Source organism: Carya illinoinensis, chromosome 9 (assembly GCF_018687715.1).
Source record: "Carya illinoinensis cultivar Pawnee chromosome 9, C.illinoinensisPawnee_v1, whole genome shotgun sequence".
Taxonomy (NCBI): domain Eukaryota; kingdom Viridiplantae; phylum Streptophyta; class Magnoliopsida; order Fagales; family Juglandaceae; genus Carya; species Carya illinoinensis.
Genome location: NC_056760.1, coordinates 4,652,864 through 4,676,428, shown reverse-complemented (window position 1 = coordinate 4,676,428; position 23,565 = coordinate 4,652,864). Strand labels below are relative to the sequence as shown.

General features: G+C 35.3%; 2 protein-coding genes across 2 annotated transcripts; both read left to right on the top strand.

Annotated features, from left to right (window-relative positions):
* The first annotated feature begins 4,600 nt into the window (after positions 1 to 4,600).
* On the top strand, positions 4,601 to 6,039 carry LOC122275960 (UPF0481 protein At3g47200-like). Its single transcript, XM_043085316.1, has 2 exons — positions 4,601 to 4,681; positions 4,747 to 6,039. The coding sequence occupies exons 1-2, from the start codon at positions 4,601 to 4,603 to the stop codon at positions 6,037 to 6,039; spliced, it is 1,374 nt and encodes a 457-aa protein (XP_042941250.1).
* Positions 6,040 to 14,582: 8,543 nt separating this feature from the next.
* LOC122277300 lies at positions 14,583 to 16,293 on the top strand. Its single transcript, XM_043087250.1, has one exon. It carries the CDS (start codon positions 14,638 to 14,640, stop codon positions 15,997 to 15,999), a length of 1,362 nt encoding a protein of 453 aa, XP_042943184.1. The 5' UTR covers positions 14,583 to 14,637; the 3' UTR covers positions 16,000 to 16,293.
* The last annotated feature ends 7,272 nt before the right edge of the window (positions 16,294 to 23,565 follow it).

Here is a 23,565-nt window from a genome sequence, read left to right as displayed (position 1 = left end):
GATTAAAGGGTTGAACTTTGAAAATATTAAAGATGATTGATTGTCATCTTTTACATGTGCATGCCTTGATTAAAGAGTTGAACTTTAAAAATATTAAAGATGATTGATTGTCATCTTTCACATGTGCATGTTTTATTTGAATATTTTCAAAAGTGATTGATGATTTTTTAGATTTATACAAAAGATAGATGGTTTTGTTTGAAAAATTTGAAAAGTAAAGTGTGCTCATTTTGTCATATACAAAAAGTAAAAGATTAAGTTTGAATTTTTTGAAAAGGAAAGTGTGCTCCTTTTGTCATATGCAAAAAGTAAAAGATTAGGTTTGAATTTTTTGAAAAAGAAAGTGTGCTCCTTTTGTCATATGCCAAAAGTAAAATATTAGGTTTGATTTTTTGAAAAAGTGAATGATGTTGTTTTTGACATGTGAATCCTTTTTTAATTTGAATATGAAGTCTCATATGCCCATAAATAGATCATTTGAGAGTTTCACATTTACAACACAAAGAGCATACAACATTCATTCAAAGCTTTCATTCTCTCTTCTCTAAGCATTGAGCCTTAATCCTTGTTTATTTTGATAGATATAATTTGCGTTGTATTGTTCTTATTTTACTCATTGAGGAGTGTTTTCTGATAACCTACCCACTATCAGCTCTTGTATCAGAAAAAGGGTGTGTATAACCCTTGTGCGTGTAGAAAGTATTCTACACGGGGAATAGTTGAATCACCACGTGTAAGGTGATTGCAAGTGTAGAGGGTGTTCTAGACGGATCCTTTGTAGCGGTGTTGTTCAAAGGTGTAATAAGTGTCTATCTCCAACTGAAGGAGGTTGAATAGTGAATTTGGGAATCTTCAAGAGGTAGCTTGAGGCGAGGACGCAGGCAGTGAGGCTGAACCTCCTTAACATACTGATTTTGCTTCTCTCTTACCCCTACTCTTTATATTTATTGTTATTTCATATTTTGTTTATATTTTATATTATATATTTGATTTATAATTGTTATTTTTTTAATACAACTCAATTCACTCCCCCTCTTGTGTTAGTCATCTGGGCAACAGACATGTATCCTACCTGCACATATAGATGCACCCAAGTATAAACATGGAAAAGCACTTTCTTGAAAGCCTGTAGTTTGCATCCCAATTTCCTTCCTTGTTGTGGCCACTTGTTTAGCAAAAAATATTGTTGATTTGATATGATTTACGTTTTGACCAAAGATGTTTTCATACGTGTGAAGTGTATCCATACAAGCCTTCAAAGAGTTTTTGGAGCCATTTAAAAATATCATAAGGTCATTAGCGTAGAAAAGATTAAAAATACGATGACATCCTTTGCAAGTTTTGTAATCAATCATCTTACCCTCAGTAGCACTCCTATGAATTAAGCGACTCAGCACTTCTTCAGCAATGATGAATAAATAGGGGGACAATGGGTCCCCTTATCTCAATCCCTGTGAAGATTTAAAATAGCCTTTACTAATACCATTCATTGAAACAGAGAAATATGGTGTGGTAATGCAGTTAGCTAATAGTTGTCTCCATTTTTCAAAAAAACCCAAGACTGTTAATACTTCCAATAGAAAACTCCATTCGAGACTATCATAAGCTTTAGTCATATCCACCTTGATCATCACTTTGCCTCCTCGAACCTTTGAGTTAATGCTATGAATCATTTCTTGGGCAAGCATTGTATTCTCATGTATGTTTCTACCTTTGATGATGGCACCTTGTTCTTTCGAGACAATTTTAAAAAGCATGGGATTAAGTCTGTTAACCATTATTTTAGAGAAAACTTTATATATCACCGAGCACAAACTAATAGGCCTGAATTTAGCAAAACTCGATGGGTTCTCCTCTTTGGAGATAGTGACAATGAACGCAAAAGAATAAAATTCTGTAAGAGGAATCCCATTAAAAAAATCTACAGTAGCTTCAACCATGTCCTCTTTGATAATGTCCCTACATTTCATAAAGAAACGAGAACCAAATCCATAAAGTCTAGGGCTACTATCTTCAGGAGTATCAAATAAAGCAATTTTGACTTCCTCCAAATTTGATTTTTTGCATAAAGAGTCATTTTCCTCATATGTGATAACTGTTGATTTGGAGTAAATTTTGCCAGGTATCTAGCTCTTGCACCCCTTCTATGGTTGAGGCACTCTGAAAAAATTTAACCGCTTCTTCATGTATCTCCTGAGATGAGTTAAGCACAGTTCCATCATCCAACTTCATCTTCTGCAACATTCCTATATTTCTTTTAAGCTTTAATGCAGCATGGAAGAACTTGGAGTTTGAATCCCTTTCTTTAAGCCACTTCACACCAGATTTCTGCTTAAGTAAAATTTCTTCATGAAGCAAAAGATTTTCTAGCTCTCTCTATTTAGAATTAAGTTGTATCTCGAGATCGTGCCTGTGGTTAGCACGCAATTGACCTTCTAAATTCATAATTTCATCTTCTGCAGCTTGGATATGATGATCTACTCTACCAAAAATTTCTTTATTCCAAATTTGGAGAACCAGTTTTAACCGTTTTACTTTAGCAACGAATTTGATATGCCCTGGTCCTCCATACATGGGTTGACTCTAGTTCTCATATATGAGCTTATCAAGATTCTTGTGAGTGCACCACATCCACATGAATATGAATTTAAAGGACCATATTTATCATTAGCCTCTTTGGCTTGAATAAGTAGGAGGCTATGGTTAGAGCATGTCCGTGCTAAAATTGAAGTGTAGATATGAGAAACTCTCGCAAGTAAGTTATGAGAAATTAGCGTTCTATCCAGTTTGGCCCATATTCAAGCTATCCCTTTACACCCATTACACCAAGTGTGCGTGTCGGCTTACTTCTAGGAGATTTAGGTTGTGTTTGGTCAGTAAAATAGTCTCAGAATATTTTATTACTATTTATTATTATTTAAAAAATAGTTTACTGCTATTCATTATTTTTTTATAACTATTCACTGCATTCTTACTACTATTTACAGATCATTTGATATAATCACTTCAACATCAAAAGACACCATTCCCACTTTTATATATAAATATTACTTTGCTATATATCATTACGATGTAACGTCAATATATCACCCGGCCACTTAATTAGGTACTAGGAGATGTGCCACTTTAAGTACTAGGAGATGTATGCTTGATACTCCTTGATGAAATGATAAAGCAAGGGCTCAAATATACTAAAATTGCTGTGGTAATAAAGGTCACTTCTTTCGTCCTTGCTGGTTGGGCAAATGGCTAGCTCTAGGTATCCTTATCAGTCAAAGTAAAAGGAAATTCCATGAGTGTCTAATCGTTTAGAGCACGATACCTAGATACCTCGTGTAACATGTTTTGCACGAAGACGTACGGGTGGTGCATGGAACAATATGCTAATTCTTAATTAGTAGATCGGGCGAACGAATAATATTCATGCAGCTAGCATGGGTAAATTATATAAAAACTCGACAAATGATCAGTATTAGTACTCCTCTTACGCATCACCATGACCTCAATCGTCAAATCGAAGCCGTAAAACAAGTTAATTACTAACGTTTGATTCCTAACTTGGCACATTTATAATAAAGTTCAAACAAACATTTAAATATGATTCACCAAATTAGGAAATGTTTCTCTGATTTGGTGGAAATTGTAGTCCTTTATAACCCTCTTCAAATGCTACTCCTTTCGGAGATCAAAACGATGTGTTACTTTTTATTTTCTGATCAAGGAGACTACTAGCCCATGATAGGGATGCTAGCTAGCAATCAATAAATAAACAAATCGAGGCCAGGGGATTTAAGCTTTAATTAATAGCGGAGGAGGTACTCTGGATTGCAATCGATATCTCGAACTAATTACATGCCATAAATATATGTACTAGACCGTTTAGATTTGAAAATCATTTGATCTATTTCATCTTGTAATTTTTTAAATTTTTTTACATAAATTATAATAAAAAATTCAATCTTTTCAAATCTTAATTTAATTTTTTCAAATTTTAAAATAATAATAATATTAAAAAATAATAATTTATTAAATTTCCGTCTAAAATCATTTCTTCTCGTTTCTTAATCCAAACCGACTCTATTTTTTGGATACTTAAGATATTTCAGAAAATATTAATGAATAATAGTAAAATAATTTGACTTAAAATATTTTATTGAATTTTGAAAAATAAGAAAGAAAAAGTTCAATAAAATATGAAAAAATTATTTGAATGTAATTTTTAATATAATTTTTGTTTTAAAATTTAGAAAAGTCAATTTTTTATGTGTTTTTAGAAGTTTGAAAAGTTGTAATGATTATTTAATAATTAGATAAAAAATTTGAAGATTGAAAATTAAAATATATTTTATGTTAGAAAGATGTTTAAAAAAGAAATATTTAAAAATATCTAAAAACATTTGAGACACTTGAAAATATTTGTCCTACCAAACGTCCCTAAAATTGATAGTTTTGAAAAAGGGGTTAAGCGTAATTTTAGTTTTTGTCCTCAGCCTAGTATAAAGTACTTCATTATTACCTGAACATTAATGGTACCAAATATCTAGCAAATTAAATATCTCACTTGCTTGGTTGCACCTAGGTACGCGCACAAACACACGCCATGGCCGGAACCAGGGAGCATGTGATATCCGTGGAGGAGTTGCTGTCGAGAAAGGTTGATCTGTTGTCAGAACCGAAGCTGGTGAAACAAGCAGTGGCCGTGACATTTCCTGCCTGCATGGGCGGATCACTGAACTCAAAGATCAGGAAGCCTGCGAGCTGAAAAAGAGGTTTGAGAAACTGAGCCAAGCAGGCGATCATTCCAGTCTTAATACACCAAAAATACAAAAGGTTCCGCAGTTGCTGCAAGGTCGCAGACAGTTCAAGAAGTATTTTAAGCCAAGGATTACAGCACTCGGTCCTATCCATCATGGTAAGAAAGAATACCAGCCAGCAGAGGAGTACAAGCTTAGAATGACAAACTGCTTTGTCAAGGAAAGTGGTAAAGATGCTGAGTTTTTGTACAACGTAGTTGAGACGAAGATCAAGCAACTAAGGCTGTGTTTCGACGAGAAGGTGACCGAGAAATGTAACGATCAGAAACTTGCCTGGATGCTGTTTGTGGACGGGTGTGCAATATTACAGTTCATTCATTGTGCTGTTGACAATAAATGCAAATGTTGGAAAATGAAATACGATCTGATGGCCTTTTGGAAACAGGATTTGTTCTTGTTGGAGAATCAACTTCCTTATCAACTCCTTGTGGATTTGAAGAATTTCAGCGCAGAGAAAGGTGAATTGGAGAAATCCATAAAAACCTTCATGCCTAGGCAGACCGCGCTGCCAGAGGAGGAATGGAGTCAAGGGACTACGGAAAGGGATCCGAACCATCTTCTCGATCTCCTCCGGACGATAAGCATAGGCGCCAAACCCAAAAGTACTCCTGGAGAAAAGAGCTCAAGAAGAGGTAAGTCGCAGTCGTACTATCGCAACGTGGATGAGCTTAGAGCAGCAGGAATCCATGTGATGCCGCCCAGGAAAAGAAATGGTTCCTTGACAACCATAACTTGTTATGAAGGACTCAATTTCTACCTCCGGCTTTCTCCAATAATAGTTCATGACTCAACGGGGCCCAAGTTCTTGAATTTGATAGACTACGAGATGTGTCCGGATTTCGAAAATGAGTTCGAGATCACCTCTTACATATCATTCCTGGATTCACTCATTGATAACGCCAACGACGTAAGGGAGTTGAGGAAAGCGGGCATACTCCAGAACCACCTCGGCAGCGACGAAGAAGTGGCTCTACTCTTCAATGAGATTGGCAGTGACTTGGTTCCTGACTCCAACGCATATCGGGAAGTCAAAGCTGCCATTCAGAGTCTCTACGATACTAAGTGGAAGACGTGGATCGATGAATTTGTCCACGAACATTTCAGAAGCCCCTGGACGGTTATGGCTTTTTCGGCCGCCATAATAGTACTCGGCCTAACTTTCATACAGACTTGGTTCTCATTCAAAGAAGACAGAAGTGATTCCCGACCCCCAGTTCGGCGCTAGCTGCTAGTCGCGAGTTCACCAGCATGCATCATCATGAATAATACAACTTTTATGATTTGGAGAGACATAAATATAATAGATAGATCTTATCATTTAAATCTACATGCAAGATCTACGTATTATATTTATTTCTCTTTAAATTATAAAATATATTTGAAAAATAAATAATTATAAATTAAGTCGGAGTTCACGTAGCTCTTTTGAATTACATCCTGATCCTGCGACGGACGTATATTGAGTCGTTTGCAGTGCCATGAAATCTAAAATAAATCCAAGTAAATGTGTCAGGCATGCATCTTACTCAAAGAAATGCGTTTGAATTTAGTTAATATGCGGGATTTTAAATAAATATGAAGTTTAAATAAGTGAGGATCGAGCTGTGTGGACTACTGTATCTGATATTAATTAATGATCGGTTAATCAATGTGTGGTACTACTACTTAAGGTAAAGTAGTAATTATTACATATCATGTCTGAAATGATATGCTTTGATCATGAATGATGAATTAAGTCATGAGACACAGGCGTGGGCTAGCTTGATTATGTTTGCATATGTAATAAATGTATTTCCTAAATTAAGATAATATAATAAGAGTCTTCCAGCTTATAATTGTCTATTAATAATTAATTAGTATAATCTTGATTTTTCAAAAAAAAAAAAAAGGTATAATCTTGAAGTTGAAGTAGTACTGAATCATGTTATCAATGATCCCAAACAAGTAATCACATTGCATGTATGCGTGCAGTAATTTGGAATGAATTAGATGTGAGAAAGTTCTGATGCAATATTGCCAAACAAGCTTGCACCCATATATATCTACAAAGCCTTTAATTTCAAGCAGAAAACAAAAAATATAAAGTAGGAATTATAAAAGAGAGAAATTTTCCTAGAAAAAGAAATAGACTTGAAATATTCCTTACTTGAATCATGTACATACGTATATATTCAAAGTCGTTCAAACTGATCATACTCTGATTCATTAGAATAACAGTACTACTGTCACTAATCGAGAACATGCATGTTAATTGCGAAGAATATTAGAATAACATTGTTCAAAACTCTTGAGTACTCCTAAAACAAATCAGTGTTAATAGAAGATATGCTCGAGTCTTTTTATGACATTTGACAATCTCAGCTTAGGTATTTAGTTTTTAAAACGATCACAAGAAACGGTATATTGTCAAAGGAAAAATTCTTCACATCAGCCAATTTCTTCATTTCACACCCCATACCCTAGGAGACAAACCGGCTTTACAAACAAGTAAACCGTTCATCTCCTTTGCCCGAACATTTCTCTATCCCATACGAAATCCCCGCCCTCTTCTCCATACGAAAACCCTCGATCGAATTGTTGCCCTCTTCCTCCCGAAATCGTCTCTCTCTTCTCCATACGAAATATTTGCAAATTGTGGCCCACTTCTCCAATCGTCGCCAAGCTTCCTGCCAAAATCGTCGCCCTCTCCTCCATACGAAAACCTTCTTGCAATTGAAGGTATATAACCCACTATATATTCACTCTGTCGCATCTTGATTGGTGATTAATTATTAATTCATTAATCTCATAAAGCAGGTAGCAAGGCGGAGATGTTATATTGCTTTGAGGTTATATTGAATTCAATAGGTATTAATAATTTTTTGGTTTGGTTAGATGATTGCGATGGAGGATAATATAATTCTTTGAATATGTGCTTTCAAATTCACTAGAAATCAGATAATAGAATTCGTAATGCTACACCATTTGGTGATTGAGGATGGTCCGTTGTGAACTTTGAGGATTTGTATGTACATGGGGTGTTTGATGTGGTTGCAAGATGATTTTCGTTAGGTTATTCTTAACTTGGGGGGAGGTTTGTTGCTCTTCCTTTGTGCAGTAACACGTTTTTCCTCTCGTAAGTTATCACTTAAGTTGGGAGAAAATAGTAGACTGCTACAGCGCAGGGCAGGGTTTGATGCCCGCAAGTTTTAAAGTTAGAATCGTTCCTTTTGCCGAAAATAATCATGAAGAAGTTGTAGATCCAGATTTTGGTGAATCAGTTATTGGTCCAAAAAACAAGAAAACAATCTCTCCCTCTTCCTCAAAGAAGCCCAAAAAAAACAGTTCCAAAAAAATGGTTTCCCATTAGATCAGATGGAACTGAGTTTTGAAAACATGTACAATTACAGCCATTTGAAAACATGGTGGTGAAACAGCCATGGGCAGCATGGTCTCATATCATTTTTCATTTTTCACCTTATATAAGGCTTTTTTATTATTATCATTAGTATCATTATTTTTTTGTATGATGAATGGTGCTGTTGAAATTTAGAGAATTGTACAGATGATGAGGGGAGATTGAAGAGGGTAAGTTAGGATATGCAGACTGTTTAAGACTCAGATGATCTTTTTTATTTTTTTTGTCATTAGTGTTGCTACCCCTTTTGAGGCCTCCACATAATTCTTCTAATAAATTGTACAGATGGTGATTCAAACTGCCCTTTTCAACACAGATGATCAGATTTACAACTGAGATAATATGCAGTTCTTCCCCCTGCATACATATACAGTTTATACTTTGCTTATCAACTGAGATAAAAATTGTGGTTATCAATTTTGCTTACCAAACTTTTCTTATCAGTTTATACATACAGTTTATACTTTGCTTAACAAAGTGTGCTTATCAACACAGATCAGATTAAAATTTTGGGGAATCTTCTTCAAAATTCTCACATGCCCCATACATACAATTTATACTTTTAAATGTTGAACATTTGGTTTTTCAGAATCAGGCATGACATCAACCCAATCATCATCGGGTGTAGTTGATGATTTTGTGATAGAATCATCAAATTGCTGATGTGGCTTGAAAACACCACTAAAGACATCACACACCAAGAAAAATCTTGGAAGGAAATTTTTTACATAGCCAAAGTATAACACGGTAAACCAAGTGGGGTGTATTTTATCTCGCTAATTAAATGTTCATACTGTGTGCAAGAAGAAGTGAGATGTGAATTTTTTGTTTGGGTAGATATACTTCATTTGTAGAGGAGAACATTCGTGCAAGAGATAATTTGGTTTCGAAGATGTATTGTTGTGCAAGTATAAATTTTGGAAAATGGAAGATAAAGTGAGAGAGAGAGAGAGAGAGAGAGAGAGAGAGAGAGAGAGAGAGAGAGAGAGAGAGAGAGAGAGAGAGAGAGATATTTGGAGAAGCGAAAATTATTTTGTTTGTACTGGTTGTCACATTTGTAGTAGTGTTTGCTTGGTTTGGATAAATATAGACATGTAAATAGCATGTTTTATATAGTAGATAAGTTTTGAATGGATCAACTGTAATGGTACTCCCCCAATGTTTTGGTTACGATGTAGAAAAAGGGCTATCTGTATGTATGATATTCCTTTTGTGTATGAAAATGCTGGTTTGTTAAGTTAACCTGTTGTTATGGAGAATGAGAATGTTGGTCTAATTTTTTACTATCAAGGGCACAACAACTTTATAATGGGATTGGTAAGCAAGTTATGCCTTGAAAAATTATTACCTGCTAATATGGAGTATGGACTTAAATTAAAGAAATTCTTGCACACGTGCACATAAGGCATCCAAATAGCCAAACCAAATAAGTTGAAGTCCACACGTAAAGTTGTTATACTCATCCCAATATGATTCAAAAGGAAATATTAGTATATACATGTGTACACATGGATCATGCTAACAGCATCTCCAAAAACTTTTGATACCATAGTCTCTCTAGAAGGTATAAAAAATTAAGATTGTACATCTAGGCCGGATAAATATCTGGCCTAGTCTGGAACTAGGGTTGCAAAACCTGAATCTGTCCAGTTTTGGTACGGGTTTCAAACCTGGGTACCGAATAAAAAATCCGATACCCTGATTTACGTATAAACAACAAAATTCACATTAAAACCCTATTTTTTCAAAAACTTTGTTTCCATCACCCTCTCTCTCTCTCTCTCTCTCTCTCTCTCTCTCTCTCTCTCTCTCTCTCTCTCATTCGAGTTTTTGACCCCTTAAGCAAATCTCGGTAGTCTTGACGACAGTGGGGTCCCAACGACGGAGGCTTGTATTTGGCGGATTGATTCAACAACTCCTCGACGATGGTAGAGGACTTAGGTCGATGGCTTTGACTATGAGGATTTGAGGCTGGAGAAGGTGGGGATAGAGTGTGTGGTTAGGGAGACCACGCGGTTGGATGATGATGGGTTGGAGCCATGGTGGTGAGAAATGGCTTGAGCTGGGAGGGCCTGAGATAGCATCAGAGATGAGTGGAAGCCATAGCTACAACCTCAGAGTGAGAGAATGAGTGAAAGATAATAATGGAGAGGCTGAGATGTTTGATTTATCTGTGAGAGGGAGGATTATCTCGTCTATACGTAAGAAAATGATGAAAGGTAGGGAGAACTGACCGTTAGTTTTAAAAGGGAAGACATCAGATCCGTTGATTGTGGGTAGGAAGTGCTCTGCCTTTCATTTTTCTGTTTTGCTGACCTCTTTTTAATATGCTACAGAGCATATCCATTTCTTTTAAGAGTGGCGTATTGGTTTTTGAAAAATTTTGTTCTTGAATGGTGAGGAGTATAAACTATTGCTGTAGATGGAGCAGAATTTAATTTATAATTTTTTTTATAGATTTTAAAAAGATTTGTAATAAAATAAAGCTAGGCTCTTAGAAAAAATTAAAAAAAAAAGCTTTCCAATATTATTATTATTATTATTATTATTTTAAATTAATAACGTGTAGACTTTGGTAAAAAAATTAAAAATCCAAGTTTCAAAAAACCCGGCCAGATTCATCTGAGTTTCAGCCTGGATTATAACCGGGCTACCTTGGTCTGGGTTTCGGCCTGAATTTCAAATCTAGGTTCTTAGTTGGATATACCGGATACCCAATGTTTTTCTATTCACCATCCCCAAAAGTACATAATCTCTTATGCATATGTACATATACATAATGAATATGGGCTCAAATCGATTTATCGGGTATCAATGTTTAACTTGATTATTGCATGCATGAAGTTGGTGGCAATTCGTGTTTGAGGTTGTGTCGTGTCAAGTTATAGACATTTGAATATATAGGTAAATTTGAATCCGATCCATTAAACTAAACATGTTAAATTTTCAAATCCTAACTCTAATTGATTGTGTTGTGTGACTCTTTTTGATCAATTTACTAATTAATTATAAATAAATCAATACGACACGACTTATTTCAACTCGTTTCATGTAAATATGTTAAACTAACGTGTAAAGACCATTTGACATAATTAACATAATTTTACATAAAAGTAATAATCTATATTTATTATTAGTCACAATATTTAAAAAAACCATTAAAACTACATGAATAACAAAAAATATCAATATTTTTAAAATTTTAATCTATAATAAAACTAATATTACAAACTATAGAATAACAAATATGAATATAAGTTCAGAATTACAATCCAACAAAAATATAAGTATATTGAAAAATACCAATATTACAACACATCAATAATAAAATCTAAACGAGTTATTGCAGGTTAATCCGTTATTGATTCGTTTATTACTCGTGTTTTAATATATCAACCCATTTTGATTCAAATACATTTATATCAAATCTAAATTTATTAATTTCATATCATATTCGTGCCGAATTCAAGAAAGTATCACATCTTGCAAGTTGCAACTCTTACGTGAAGCAAATGACATAATTAATATATCGTTAACTGTTTCAAGAAAGAGATAGCTTCGACTTTTAGTACTTTAATTATTCGAAGCGCGCACTTTCGCAAATAGTATATGTGCTAGCTTTATACCGCATTAAACTCCCACATGAACGACAGTAATAATTGTATCGCACAAAAAGAGTGTAATACCAAACTTGCCGTGTTAACAAAGATCCTTTTAATATTATTACTATTATTATTTTTTTAACGTCTGTCACACACACACACACATATATATATATATATATATATATATATGTATATATATATAGTTCTTAAGCAATCGTGTTGACGAAGCGGGTTTACCTTCTTTACGTTTATAGAAATTCTTTTTCTAGGATTTGTAAAGATGAGATTTTGATAGTGTTGTCTTGGTGTTTTAAAAAAAAAAACGGATCAGGTTTGTTTTGGTTTGAATTTTGGGATGCTTTTATTGATTATTTATATATCCCTAGGCGTGTTTGTAATTACGGTTTCTTTCGTCACAAGTGACATTCGTCTCTTCAATAATAATAATAATAAATATACAGTCTCTAAATAAAAATTGCAATATAAATTTAGATAATTTTATTTTTAAAATTTTTTAAAATTATAAAAATATTTATCTTAAAATGATATTTTTTCTTATTTAATAAATGACCTATATATATAATCCCCAAATAGGAATTACAAAAAGAATTTCTTATAGTTGTTATTGTATCTAAATGTATGGCTATATATAAGTAACACGAACGTCCTTAATTGATAAAGATGAAGGACTAACTAATAGTATTTTATACAACTTTCACAGGAATTAAACCTCTACAAACGATTGTACGAATAATATTAAAAGAGTACTGCTACATCCATAAATAAATTATACAAAAATAATCATATAAACTAATATGGTTTCATCTGATATATTAGATCTATTTTAAAATAAAAATAACTTTACAATCTGACGAACCACATTAAGCCACATTAATTTGTAATATTAATTTTATGTAATCTTTTTGTAACTAGAGTATTTTCTATATTAAAATGTCATTTGACGTAACTACGTACTCACTTATTATCGAGTCATTAATTGAGATTCTCTCTAATTGTATTTATAGTGGTTCAATGTACGTAGAGGTAAATAGACATAATATTTACTGCTTTTACAGAGTCGACGAAATGCCAGAAATCTATCCTTCTCCAAAACTAGATCATTTATTTCGATGATGATCAGATAATTGGAGAGAATCTCCTTTCATCAAAACTAACTTTTGAGCACTTGTTAGACGTTGCCTTATAAGAGCAGATTTAGGACATTCAATAGGTCTAAGATCATCATGATGACAATAACCTACTAATATAACAAAACTAACAAAATTTACAAATAGTACTCCATAATATCTATACATATGGTATGTATATATATTTTTATGGAAAACTCTATACAAAATATGCCACACTACCTTCTTAATTACTGTCATCTGATTATATACTATGTGATGTATTTGTTACTATTAAATGATTATTTATTATATGATTCTTTATCATTTATTAGTGATAAATATGTTATATCTTAAATAGTAAGATGAAAGTGAGATGAAGAGAATGTGGTGTGTAACATTCCTCTTTCCGGAATATTCATGCATAATTTAATTTCCTGGAGCGTCACTAGATGATTATTTTTATGATAAATGATGAGTGGTATGCCATTGCCACCATTTGGCACCTAATTTAATTAATGCCATACTGATCTTGGGTAATTCGGGCAACTGGCAATAGAAATTTAAGCTAGCTATGGAGTGAGCTGTCATGAGTTTATGCGTATAACTTATGAATAAATTAATATTTTGCGCCTTTGTGGAGGTCTTTTATCTATGAAATAGTTTGGTCCTATATTTCAGCAAACTGGATTCTTTTGAAAATATACTATGCCGTCTTATCTTGTTCTCTATTAATTTAATCGTTTATGTATTTTATTTTATTTTTATTTAATAGTTAAAAAAATAATTATTAGTGTATTGATTTTTCTTATTTTTTAAACATGTAAAAAATTTTAAAAGAAAAAATATAATTAATAATACGGACACACCCAATGGACAAACTTGAACGGCATACTAACACTATTCTTCTTAAAAGAAGTACGTTAATTTACAAAAATGTGTACATTTGATTCCTGACTTGGGATATTAATAAAGTTTTGAAAAGAAATTCCCAAAATTCTTGATCAGGCAACAGTTTCTATGACCCTCGTTAATTACGTACTAATCCTCTTGGGACGAAATAGAGAGATGGTGGCCATTTTGCATTAGAGAAATGATATTTGTAATTGTGATTGTGCAAGTGGCGTGCAGTCGCTTTGAAAAAAATAATTAATATGGAATCCACATAAGAAAAAAATAACTTTTTAATTGTGAATCTTATTTTTTTTAAAGCAATTAGACAACGTATACAATTTCATAATTGTATGTATCATTACTGTTTACATTATTACGTGCACATAAATTGCAAGATCATTCATTACAAGTAGCTAATCAGCATGGGATATTAAATATTGCAATTTGGGTAGGAAATTAGGAATTATTATGTCCAATCAAACTAATCAATTTGCCTGTCCTCCGTCATCCCTTTATTGTAATTTACAATGTCCACCATACATTTTATTTATATATATATATTTAATTAAATGACCAAACTACCTAAAATTAAAATGTCTAACGTGCCCCTGCCTTGGTAAAAAGGCAATTTTGGACGTTCGGAGGGGAGAGGGGGTCTAATTGTAAATTCACCTTCTCGGCCTAACTAGTATAAAGTTCACTTCTTCGCATGACCACCGTTCACGTAACATTAATAGTTCCAAGGGAAGAAAACAACGGCGAACCTGTTTAATTGGGTGGGTGCACTAATCACGTACGCCATGGCCGGAGATGATCAGGAGCAATATGTTATAACCATAGAGAAACTGCCTAGCTTGGATGAAAGGTTTGATGAATTGGAGAGGGCAGGAGACTACGATATTACGCCAAATAAAGCTGGAAAGGTTCCACCCTTCATGCGAACTCACCCAAATCTCTGTAAGTATTTTGAGCCGCGCTTTGTATCATTCGGTCCTATCCATCATGGTAAGCCAGAATTCCAGTCAGCAGAGGAGTACAAGCTTAGATTGGCAAACTACTTCGTCAACGACAGTGGTAAAAGTTCTGATATTTTGTACAAGGAAGTTGAGGGCAAGTACGAGTCACTGGTGTCGTACTTCGACGAGGTGGTGGTCGGTAATTACGAGAAGGAGGAACTCGCCTGGATGCTGTTTGTGGACGGGTGTGCAGTTTTACAGTCCATTTTCTGTGCAGTTCAGGTAACATTCGAAGAATTGAAAATTGAACAGGATAAAATGGCTTTATGGGAACAGGATTTGTTCTTGTTGGAGAACCAACTTCCGTATCAACTCTTACTGGATTTGATGGATTCCAGCCAAAAGAAAGATCAATTGAGGGAATCCATCGAAGTCTTCATCAATAAGCATAGCGTGGCGCTGCATAGCTATAATCAGAAAGAGCCCAAGTGGGCAGCCCATATTCTTGATTACCTCTGGCAGCTTCTCGTGGACGAAGAAATGAATCATCAGCCTTTATATTCCCGCAATAAATCAGGGTATCGAGCTGCAGGGTACCGCCAATCCGTCCCGTGGCATCACAACGCGCAGGAACTTAAAACCGCAGGAATCAATGTGAAGCCTAGTAAAGGTACCTTGACAGACATAGATTTCGCCTATAATCTACTGAATTTCTCCGGATACCTCTCGATACCTCCAGTAGTAGTTGATTACACAACGGGGTTCAAGCTCGTCAACTTGATAGCCCACGAAATGACGCTCCCAGGTATGTCCAATTACGACGGGGTCACCTCTTACGTATCATTCCTCGGTTCAATCCTCGATGGAACCGGTGACGTCAAGCAACTAATCAAAGCACGCGTCCTCTTCAACTACCTTGACAAGGACGATGAAGTGTTTCAACTCTTCAAAGATATATCCACCAACTTGATGCCTGTCCCAAATGAATTTCATGTGAATCTCAAGCGCAGGATTGAGAAGTACTACGGCAACAAATACAAGATATGGATGGCTCAATTGTTTCACGATCTCTTCAGCAGACCCTGGAAGATCCTTACTTTTTCTGCCTCTGTCTCCGCGCTTCTTCTAACTGCCACTCAGACTTTGTACCCAATTTTCTCTACATCTGGCCACGGCGAAGATCAAGTCCGCAAGAAATTTAATTGAAACACACGATCGATCGATCAAGAGGAAACAAAGGTACTGAGAATTCATTTTCTCGTGGTTAATTTCTTAATTAATTTGCCTCTACCTGCATGCATCGATCTACCTATAAGCTAAAGGATATGGGTTTAAATATTCTTTGCCTCAGGTAAGTCATATTTCTTTCCAACAATAAATGAATCTTAAAGACTGAGTTCTACGTATGTACATACGCATATATAGGCCAATTACCTGGTGTAATTAATGTAATGTGTGTGAGATAAATAATATTAATGATTAATTATGTGTAATATATAAGTGTCAACGTGTGTCTGCTGGCTGTTTGATGGTTTATTAATTCTCTGTGTCCCTCCCTGCATGATGCCTTGATTTGTATGTACTGTTGGTATCCACCAACTCGAGACTTTTCTTTCATTGCTTAGAATAGCAAACGTACAACGTCTTTATTTGCTAGTGACAGTGGTAATTAATCATGGTTTGGTTATTAAATATTAAATTATTTTATCTTATTTTATTTAATTATTATAATTTTTTTAAAAATTTTATATAAAATATAATAAATTATTTAATAGTTTTTAAATTTTAAAACAAAATTAATATTAAAAAATCATATTATAACAAAAATTTATTCAATTTTAAAAAAAAAAAACATTTTATTTCATCTTAATTGTATAACTAAGCAAAACCTAGAAGGATGAAAGTTTGGAGTCTGGACGACGCGCGCGCACACATTGCATATTGTTGATCATCAGAAGAACATCCAGCAACGCATATGAGGCAGTGGTTCTGCGTACGAGAGGAGGCCGTGACCACGTATATACCTTATTGCAACCTGAACACTTCCGGTGCCCACACTCCCCTCCATGCATGCAAGGTATTTACGGGATATTTCATGAGATTAATGCTAGCTAAAAACTTTAAATAAATAAGTCTCACGCAAATCATTTTATAAAAATAGGACTCTCAATTAAAAGAAAAAATTTATACCTTTTAATGTGGGGTCTAATTTTTTATTAAAAAAATTATATAAAATTTATCTATTTAAAATTTAAATCATTACTTATCTTAAAGTAGCCATCGAATCGAACAACTCCGAGGGTAGGTACGCCGATCGACCCTCTGCAAGTGCCTATGCTAACAGTTCTGTCATCTCTCTTTCTCGCTAATTTAACCTTAGCCACTGTTTATAGGAGGGGCTTCCCCCCTCCTCTTTTCTTTCTCTCCTCTCTCTTCTGGAAATTCCTCCTATCAAGGATGCGTGCGAAAAAATTATATGAGTAAAGGTGAAGTCGTAACTAGATAAGTTTTGTGTAAACTCTTTTTATGTAAGTGGGTTGTATTAATAATAAATAAGTTTTTTTTACAATTTTTTAAGGTGAAGTCTGCTTTATTATAAAAGTTTGTATGAGATTTGTTTATTTGAAACTTTATACAAACTATTTCTCATTATATATCTATGCTAGGGCTAAGTATTGGGCACTAGGTGGATTAGGAAAGCAGCAACTGTATTAATATAAAAAATTACACAACGAGTCAAAAGGAAAGAAAGAGTTATACTTGATCCGTTATGATAATTCGGGCCTCAATCGATATGGCGTTTGTATGGCATCTGTACTTACATCCATGACAATGAATATAAGATAAATGTAAGGAAATTAAAAGAGATAAAAATATACAGATTTACGTAATTGGATATAATGTACGTATACGTCTACAGATTATTTGAAAAATAAATCTATTATAATATATTTATTTTATAATCCCTTATGGTCATTTATCCTACTGTATAATGAAAGTTTATGATTTATTTTTTAAAATAAATATTCTCTTTAAAGCTCTCGTCACGAGGTTTGAAGCCTAGGATAATTTAGCCCCTACAATTTTCATAACTCGGATTTCGTACCGGTCGACAAGTACTATATTTGTCCGTAACCAAAATCTCGTGAGGCCAATATTCCTATCATTGGGAGGCCAGCATAATGCTATGCATGCATGTCTGTGTACAAATAGCAGCGCTGCCTTCTTTGTCAAATTAATGACCGTTCTTACGTACGTACATGGTCGTATCAAATTAAAAAAAAAAAAAATTGGTGTGTATTTTTCTTAGTTTTTTTAATATGTATTTTTTAATACTTTTAAACATTTAAAAAAAAAGAATACAATATCATTAATAAATATTTCTTTAATAGTAAAAAAAAATTGACAGCAGTGGAGCGTTGAGACTAGCATTATTATATATATACACATATGTGTATGTTAGAAAGTACAACGGAAAGTATCTCAGGTTCAACTTAAAGAAATACTCCACAAGTTTCTTCAGCGGGACAAAAATCAAGCGTTTTCTCTTAGTGGTAAAGTGTACTACGTAGTTATAAAACTAGAGTAACACTTAACAAATCCACAGCCTATAAACTATTTCAAGAGAAAACAAGTGAGAGAGAGATTTTTACTATTGTGATTGATGCACTAGAATCTAAAGGAGAGTGGCTATATATAGCCCCTCGTTAAGGCCAGCCTTCAATACGCTGGAAACGCATGGCTTAACGGCTGTGTAACGCATGGCTTTAAGCCATGCGTTATAACGTATGCTTTCAAAATGGGGGGTCTGCCCGTGTGGTCGCTCCCTCCATTTAACATCTTACACTCGCACACAGTGGGCATGATCCTAGGTCTGCATCTCTCTAATGTTCTCAATCTTGTTCACACAAGTAAATAGGCCGTGCAACCACCAAGCATATCTTTAGAAAGGTGGGAGTACATACACTAAATCTCTCCCGGAGAAGACTAGCATAGTAACATCCCTAAAGTGTCTGGTCATGTCCTAGACTCATTCGATCGCATCAGATCAAGCATTTTCGAAACCCTCTTGAGTTCAGAAAACTCAGAACAATGCTTGACTAACTCCAAATCATTTCAATATGTTCACAACCTTAGTCGCTACCAGTAGTTTGACGTCAGCAAACACTATCGAAGATGCGATATCGAATCATCTTCCCTTTGCGATATCATTCAACTTTGGTCGAACCGCTTTCCCAGCAATGCCTCTTTAGACCGTATTAATCATGGTCATAGACAACATGCCAAAGTAGCAGACATCACAACCTCTATCTCGTGACAGAGTCAAAAGTAAAGGACACTTAAAAATGAGACTCACACAGTGATAAAGAGGGAAACCTTTTACTCACTTACTCATTTGGTCGAATAAGCACATGTAGTATGAAATACATGCTACGGTGGATTTATCATTCTTAAAGAGCATATGTATATATCAACACCGTACAGATCTTAGTCTAATCGCTCCTTAAGCATCTAACCTGAGTTCCTACATTTGCTCGCCTCCAAGGCGTCAAAGAGGATCTCACATCTGGCTAACCACATACTACATAGGTTGTGGGGTAACCCATGCATAGTCCTTTCATTAGACCTTATTTTAGCTCTCACTAAAACGACATATCTTTGTGTCAACTAACTTATCAATTTGGATAAGTATCTAAGAACACAATGTGATGTGAACCCCAATAGACTTGCTCTGAGACCCAACAACAATACTGGAAAAACAACCCCAAGAAAGCCAAACTTAGGTATATGGATGGAGAATCTAGACCCGATGAGAACTTGTTCAAAGAACCTAGATTATATCAAAATCTAGACCCATTGAAGAACCCGTCTCAAGAACCTAGATTACAAAGGAAGAACGCCACAAAGGTTTTGATTTACCCTTGATAAGTTCAGAAGTTCAAGAAGAACAAGAGGAGATAACTCAACTCTCAATGACAATTCCATATATTCTGCCTCTCAAATGAGGTTACAAGTGGTTTAAATAGATAATCCCCAAAAACCCTAAGTAAACAATGCGTCGGGTACTGTAGCGTGAACAGTGCCATACGCCGCGCTACAATTACTTCTGAAACCCTAGTAAGACATAAAATTATAACTTTCCAAATAAACCCTTGGTCAAAAATACAAGGCCTTCCCAAAAATAATCCTAGTCCATTAGAAATAAGACATACGTGGGCCAAGCATCCTCAAGCCCACTTCTTCTAAATTAATAATAAAATACCGTTAAAAAAATTGAAAGCCTTAACAACAATAGGCCCAATCTTTAAGTCATGTCTTCCATAGCTTGTATCAAGTGGATCAAAACTGGTTCTTTTTCCTTGAAGCCCATCTTGAGTGTTGGGCTCTTCCTAGCTTCATCCCAAGTGGATTGCACCAATCCTTGCATTGCTTCCTTGATCTTCTTGGCTCTTGATCTTGTAATTGGCTCATCTGGAATTTGTAAGGAATCTTTAAGGATAGCTCCACCTTGGTTCCCATCATTCCCCCTCTCCTCAAAAGGATTCGACCTCGAATCTTCACCTACATCAAAAGGAGAAAGATCATAAATATTGAAGGTAGCAGAAACATTATATTCACTTGGAAGATCCACTTTATATGCATTGTCATTAATTTTCTCAAGAATTTGGAAAGGTCCATCTCCTCGAGGATGCAACTTAGTCCATCTATGGGCTGGGAATCTTTCTTTGCGCATGTGAACCCAAACTCAATCTCCTGGTTCAAAGATGACACGCCGTCTCCCTTTATTGGCTTGGGAAGCAAACCTTTCATTCTTTTGGACAATTTGAAGCTGTACCCTCTCATGAAGTGACTTCACCAACTCCGCCTTCTTTTGTCCATCTAAGCTACTCCTGCCATCAATAGGCAAAGGCATCAAATCTAAAGGAGTAAGTGGATTAAAACCATAACCAATTTCAAAAGGAGAGTATGAAGTAGTAGTATGCATGGTCCTATTATATGCAAACTATATAAATGGCAAACAATCCTCCCAAGTCTTTAAATTCTTATGAACAACAGTGCGTAAAAGCTGCGTTAAAGTCCTATTAACTACTTCAGTCTGACCATCAGTCTGTGGGTGACAAGTAGTGGAAAATAAGAATTTAGTACCTAATTTTCCCCACAACACCTTCCAAAAGTAGCTAAGAAATTTAACATCCCTATCAGAAACAATGCTCTTGGGCACACCATGGAGTCGCACTATCTCTTTGAAAAACAAGTCAACTATGCTTGTGGCATCATCTATTTTATGACATGGAATGAAATGCGCCATCTTGCTAAATCTATCCACAACCACAAAAATAGAATCTCTACCCCTTTTTGTCCTAGGCAGCCCCAAAACAAAGTCCATAGATATGTCTACCCATGGCTCACTAGGAACGGGTAAGGGTGTATATAACCCATGTGGCAAAACCTTAGATTTGGCCTTTCTACATGTGATGCACCTGCTACAAATGTGATTGATGTCTCTTTTCATCTTAGGCCAAAAGAAATGTTCATGCAATATGTCTAAGGTTTTCTTGACACCTAAGTGTCCCATTAATCCCCCGCCATGTGCCTCCCGCACCAATAACTCACGCATAGAACAACTAGGTACACACAGTTTATCTTCTTTAAACAAGTAACCATCATGCTTGTAAAACTTACCAAATGCCACCTTATCACATGACATATACACATCAGAAAAGTCAACATCATCGGTATACATATCTTTCACATATTCAAACCCAAGCATTTTAGCACTCATAGAAGTAAGAAGTACATACCTCCGTGATAAAGCATCAGCAACAATATTCTCCTTACCTTGCTTGTGACGGATGACATATGGAAAGGTCTCAATGTATTCCATCCATCTAGCATGCCTCTTATTCAACTTACCTTGACCCTTGAGATGCTTCAACGATTCATGATCGGTGTGGATCACAAATTCCCTAGGCCACAAGTAGTGCTGCCAAGTTTCTAATGCACGAACAAGAGCATAAAGTTCTTTGTCATAAGTAGGGTACTTCAGGGACGCCCCACTTAGCTTCTCACTGAAGAAGGCAATCGGCCGCCTATCCTGCATCAAAATAGCTCCAATCCCTATTCCTGAGGCATCACATTCAATCTCAAAAGCTTTGTTAAAATCTGGTAATGCTAACACGGGTGCAGAGCACAACCTTTCTTTAATAGTGGCAAATGCATTCTCTTGGCTAGCCCTCCAATGAAACCCAACATTTTTTTTAATGACTTCAGTGAGTGGTGCAGCAATGGTGCTAAAATCTTTAACAAAACACTGATAAAAGCTAGCTAAACCATGAAAGCTTCTTACCTCAGTGGCGCTCTTTGGTGTTGGCCACTCCTTAATGGCCTTGGCTTTCTCTTCATCCACTTCAATACCCTTTGTATTAACAACATAACCAAGAAAAATAATTTCTTCCATACAAAAGGTACATTTCTTGAAATTAGCATACAACTTTTCACATCTCAACACATTAAACACATATCTCAAATGTTCAATATGCTCATTTAAGTCCTTGCTGTACACTAGGATATCATCAAAGTACACAACCACAAACTTGCCTATGAACACACGTAGGACATGATTCATTAATCTCATGAAAGTACTGGGCGCATTTGTAAGTCCAAATGGCATAACCAACCATTCATAAAGCCCATACTTAGTCTTAAAAGCAGTTTTCCATTCATCACTCTCTTTCATTCTAATTTGATGATACCCACTTTTAAGATCAATTTTACTAAAAATACATGAGCCATGCAATTCATCGAGCATATCATCTAATCTAGGAATGGGATGGCGATACTTTACCGTGATATTATTAACCGCCCTGCAATCAATGCACATCCGCCACTTCTCATCCTTCTTAGGCACTAGAAGCACTGGTACTGCACATGGGCTCATGCTCTCCCTCACGTACCTCTTGCTCATCAAATCCTCAACTTGCCTCTGAAGCTCCTTTGTCTCATCTGGATTACTTCTATAAGCTGGTCGGTTTGGAATAGCAGCCTCGGGCACGAAATCAATCTGGTGCTCAATGCTTCTAATGGGTGGCAACTCATTAGGCATTTCCTCTGGGAATACATCCTCAAACTCCTGCAACAAAGAAACAGCCAAACTAGGAAGAGGTTGGTTAATTTCATCAAGATTAAGATAAGACTCTTTATAGATAAGAAAAATCATAGGGCGATCTGCTAAGAAAGCTCTCTTAACCTCACTCTCTCTTGCATAGAAACTCACTTTTGTCTTTCATTTTCTCTCAGCAGACTCTTTTTCTTTTTCACTCTTTCTTTTTTGCTCAATCTCTTTTTCACCCTTTCTTTTTTTATCACTCTCATTTTCACTCTTTCTTTTTTGAGCAACCTCACTTTTTAGTTTCAGTTGGTCCTCATAGACCTATCTTGGAGTTAAAGGAGCAAGCTTGGTTGTTTTGCCCTCCTTTACAAAGCTGTACATGTTTTTGAATCCATCATGTATCACTCTCCTATCATACTGCCATGGTCTCCCCAACAATATATGGCCAGCATGCATAGGCACAACATCACAAAGCACTTCATCTTGATACTTCCCAATGGAAAAAGTAACTAACACTTGTCTATCCACCTTAACCTCTCCACAATCATTCAACCACTGCAGCTTGTATGGTCGAGAGTGTTTCAAGGTAAGTAAATTCAATTTTTCAACTAATGTAGTGCTAGCAACATTAGTACAACTCCCCCCATCAATTATCATACTAC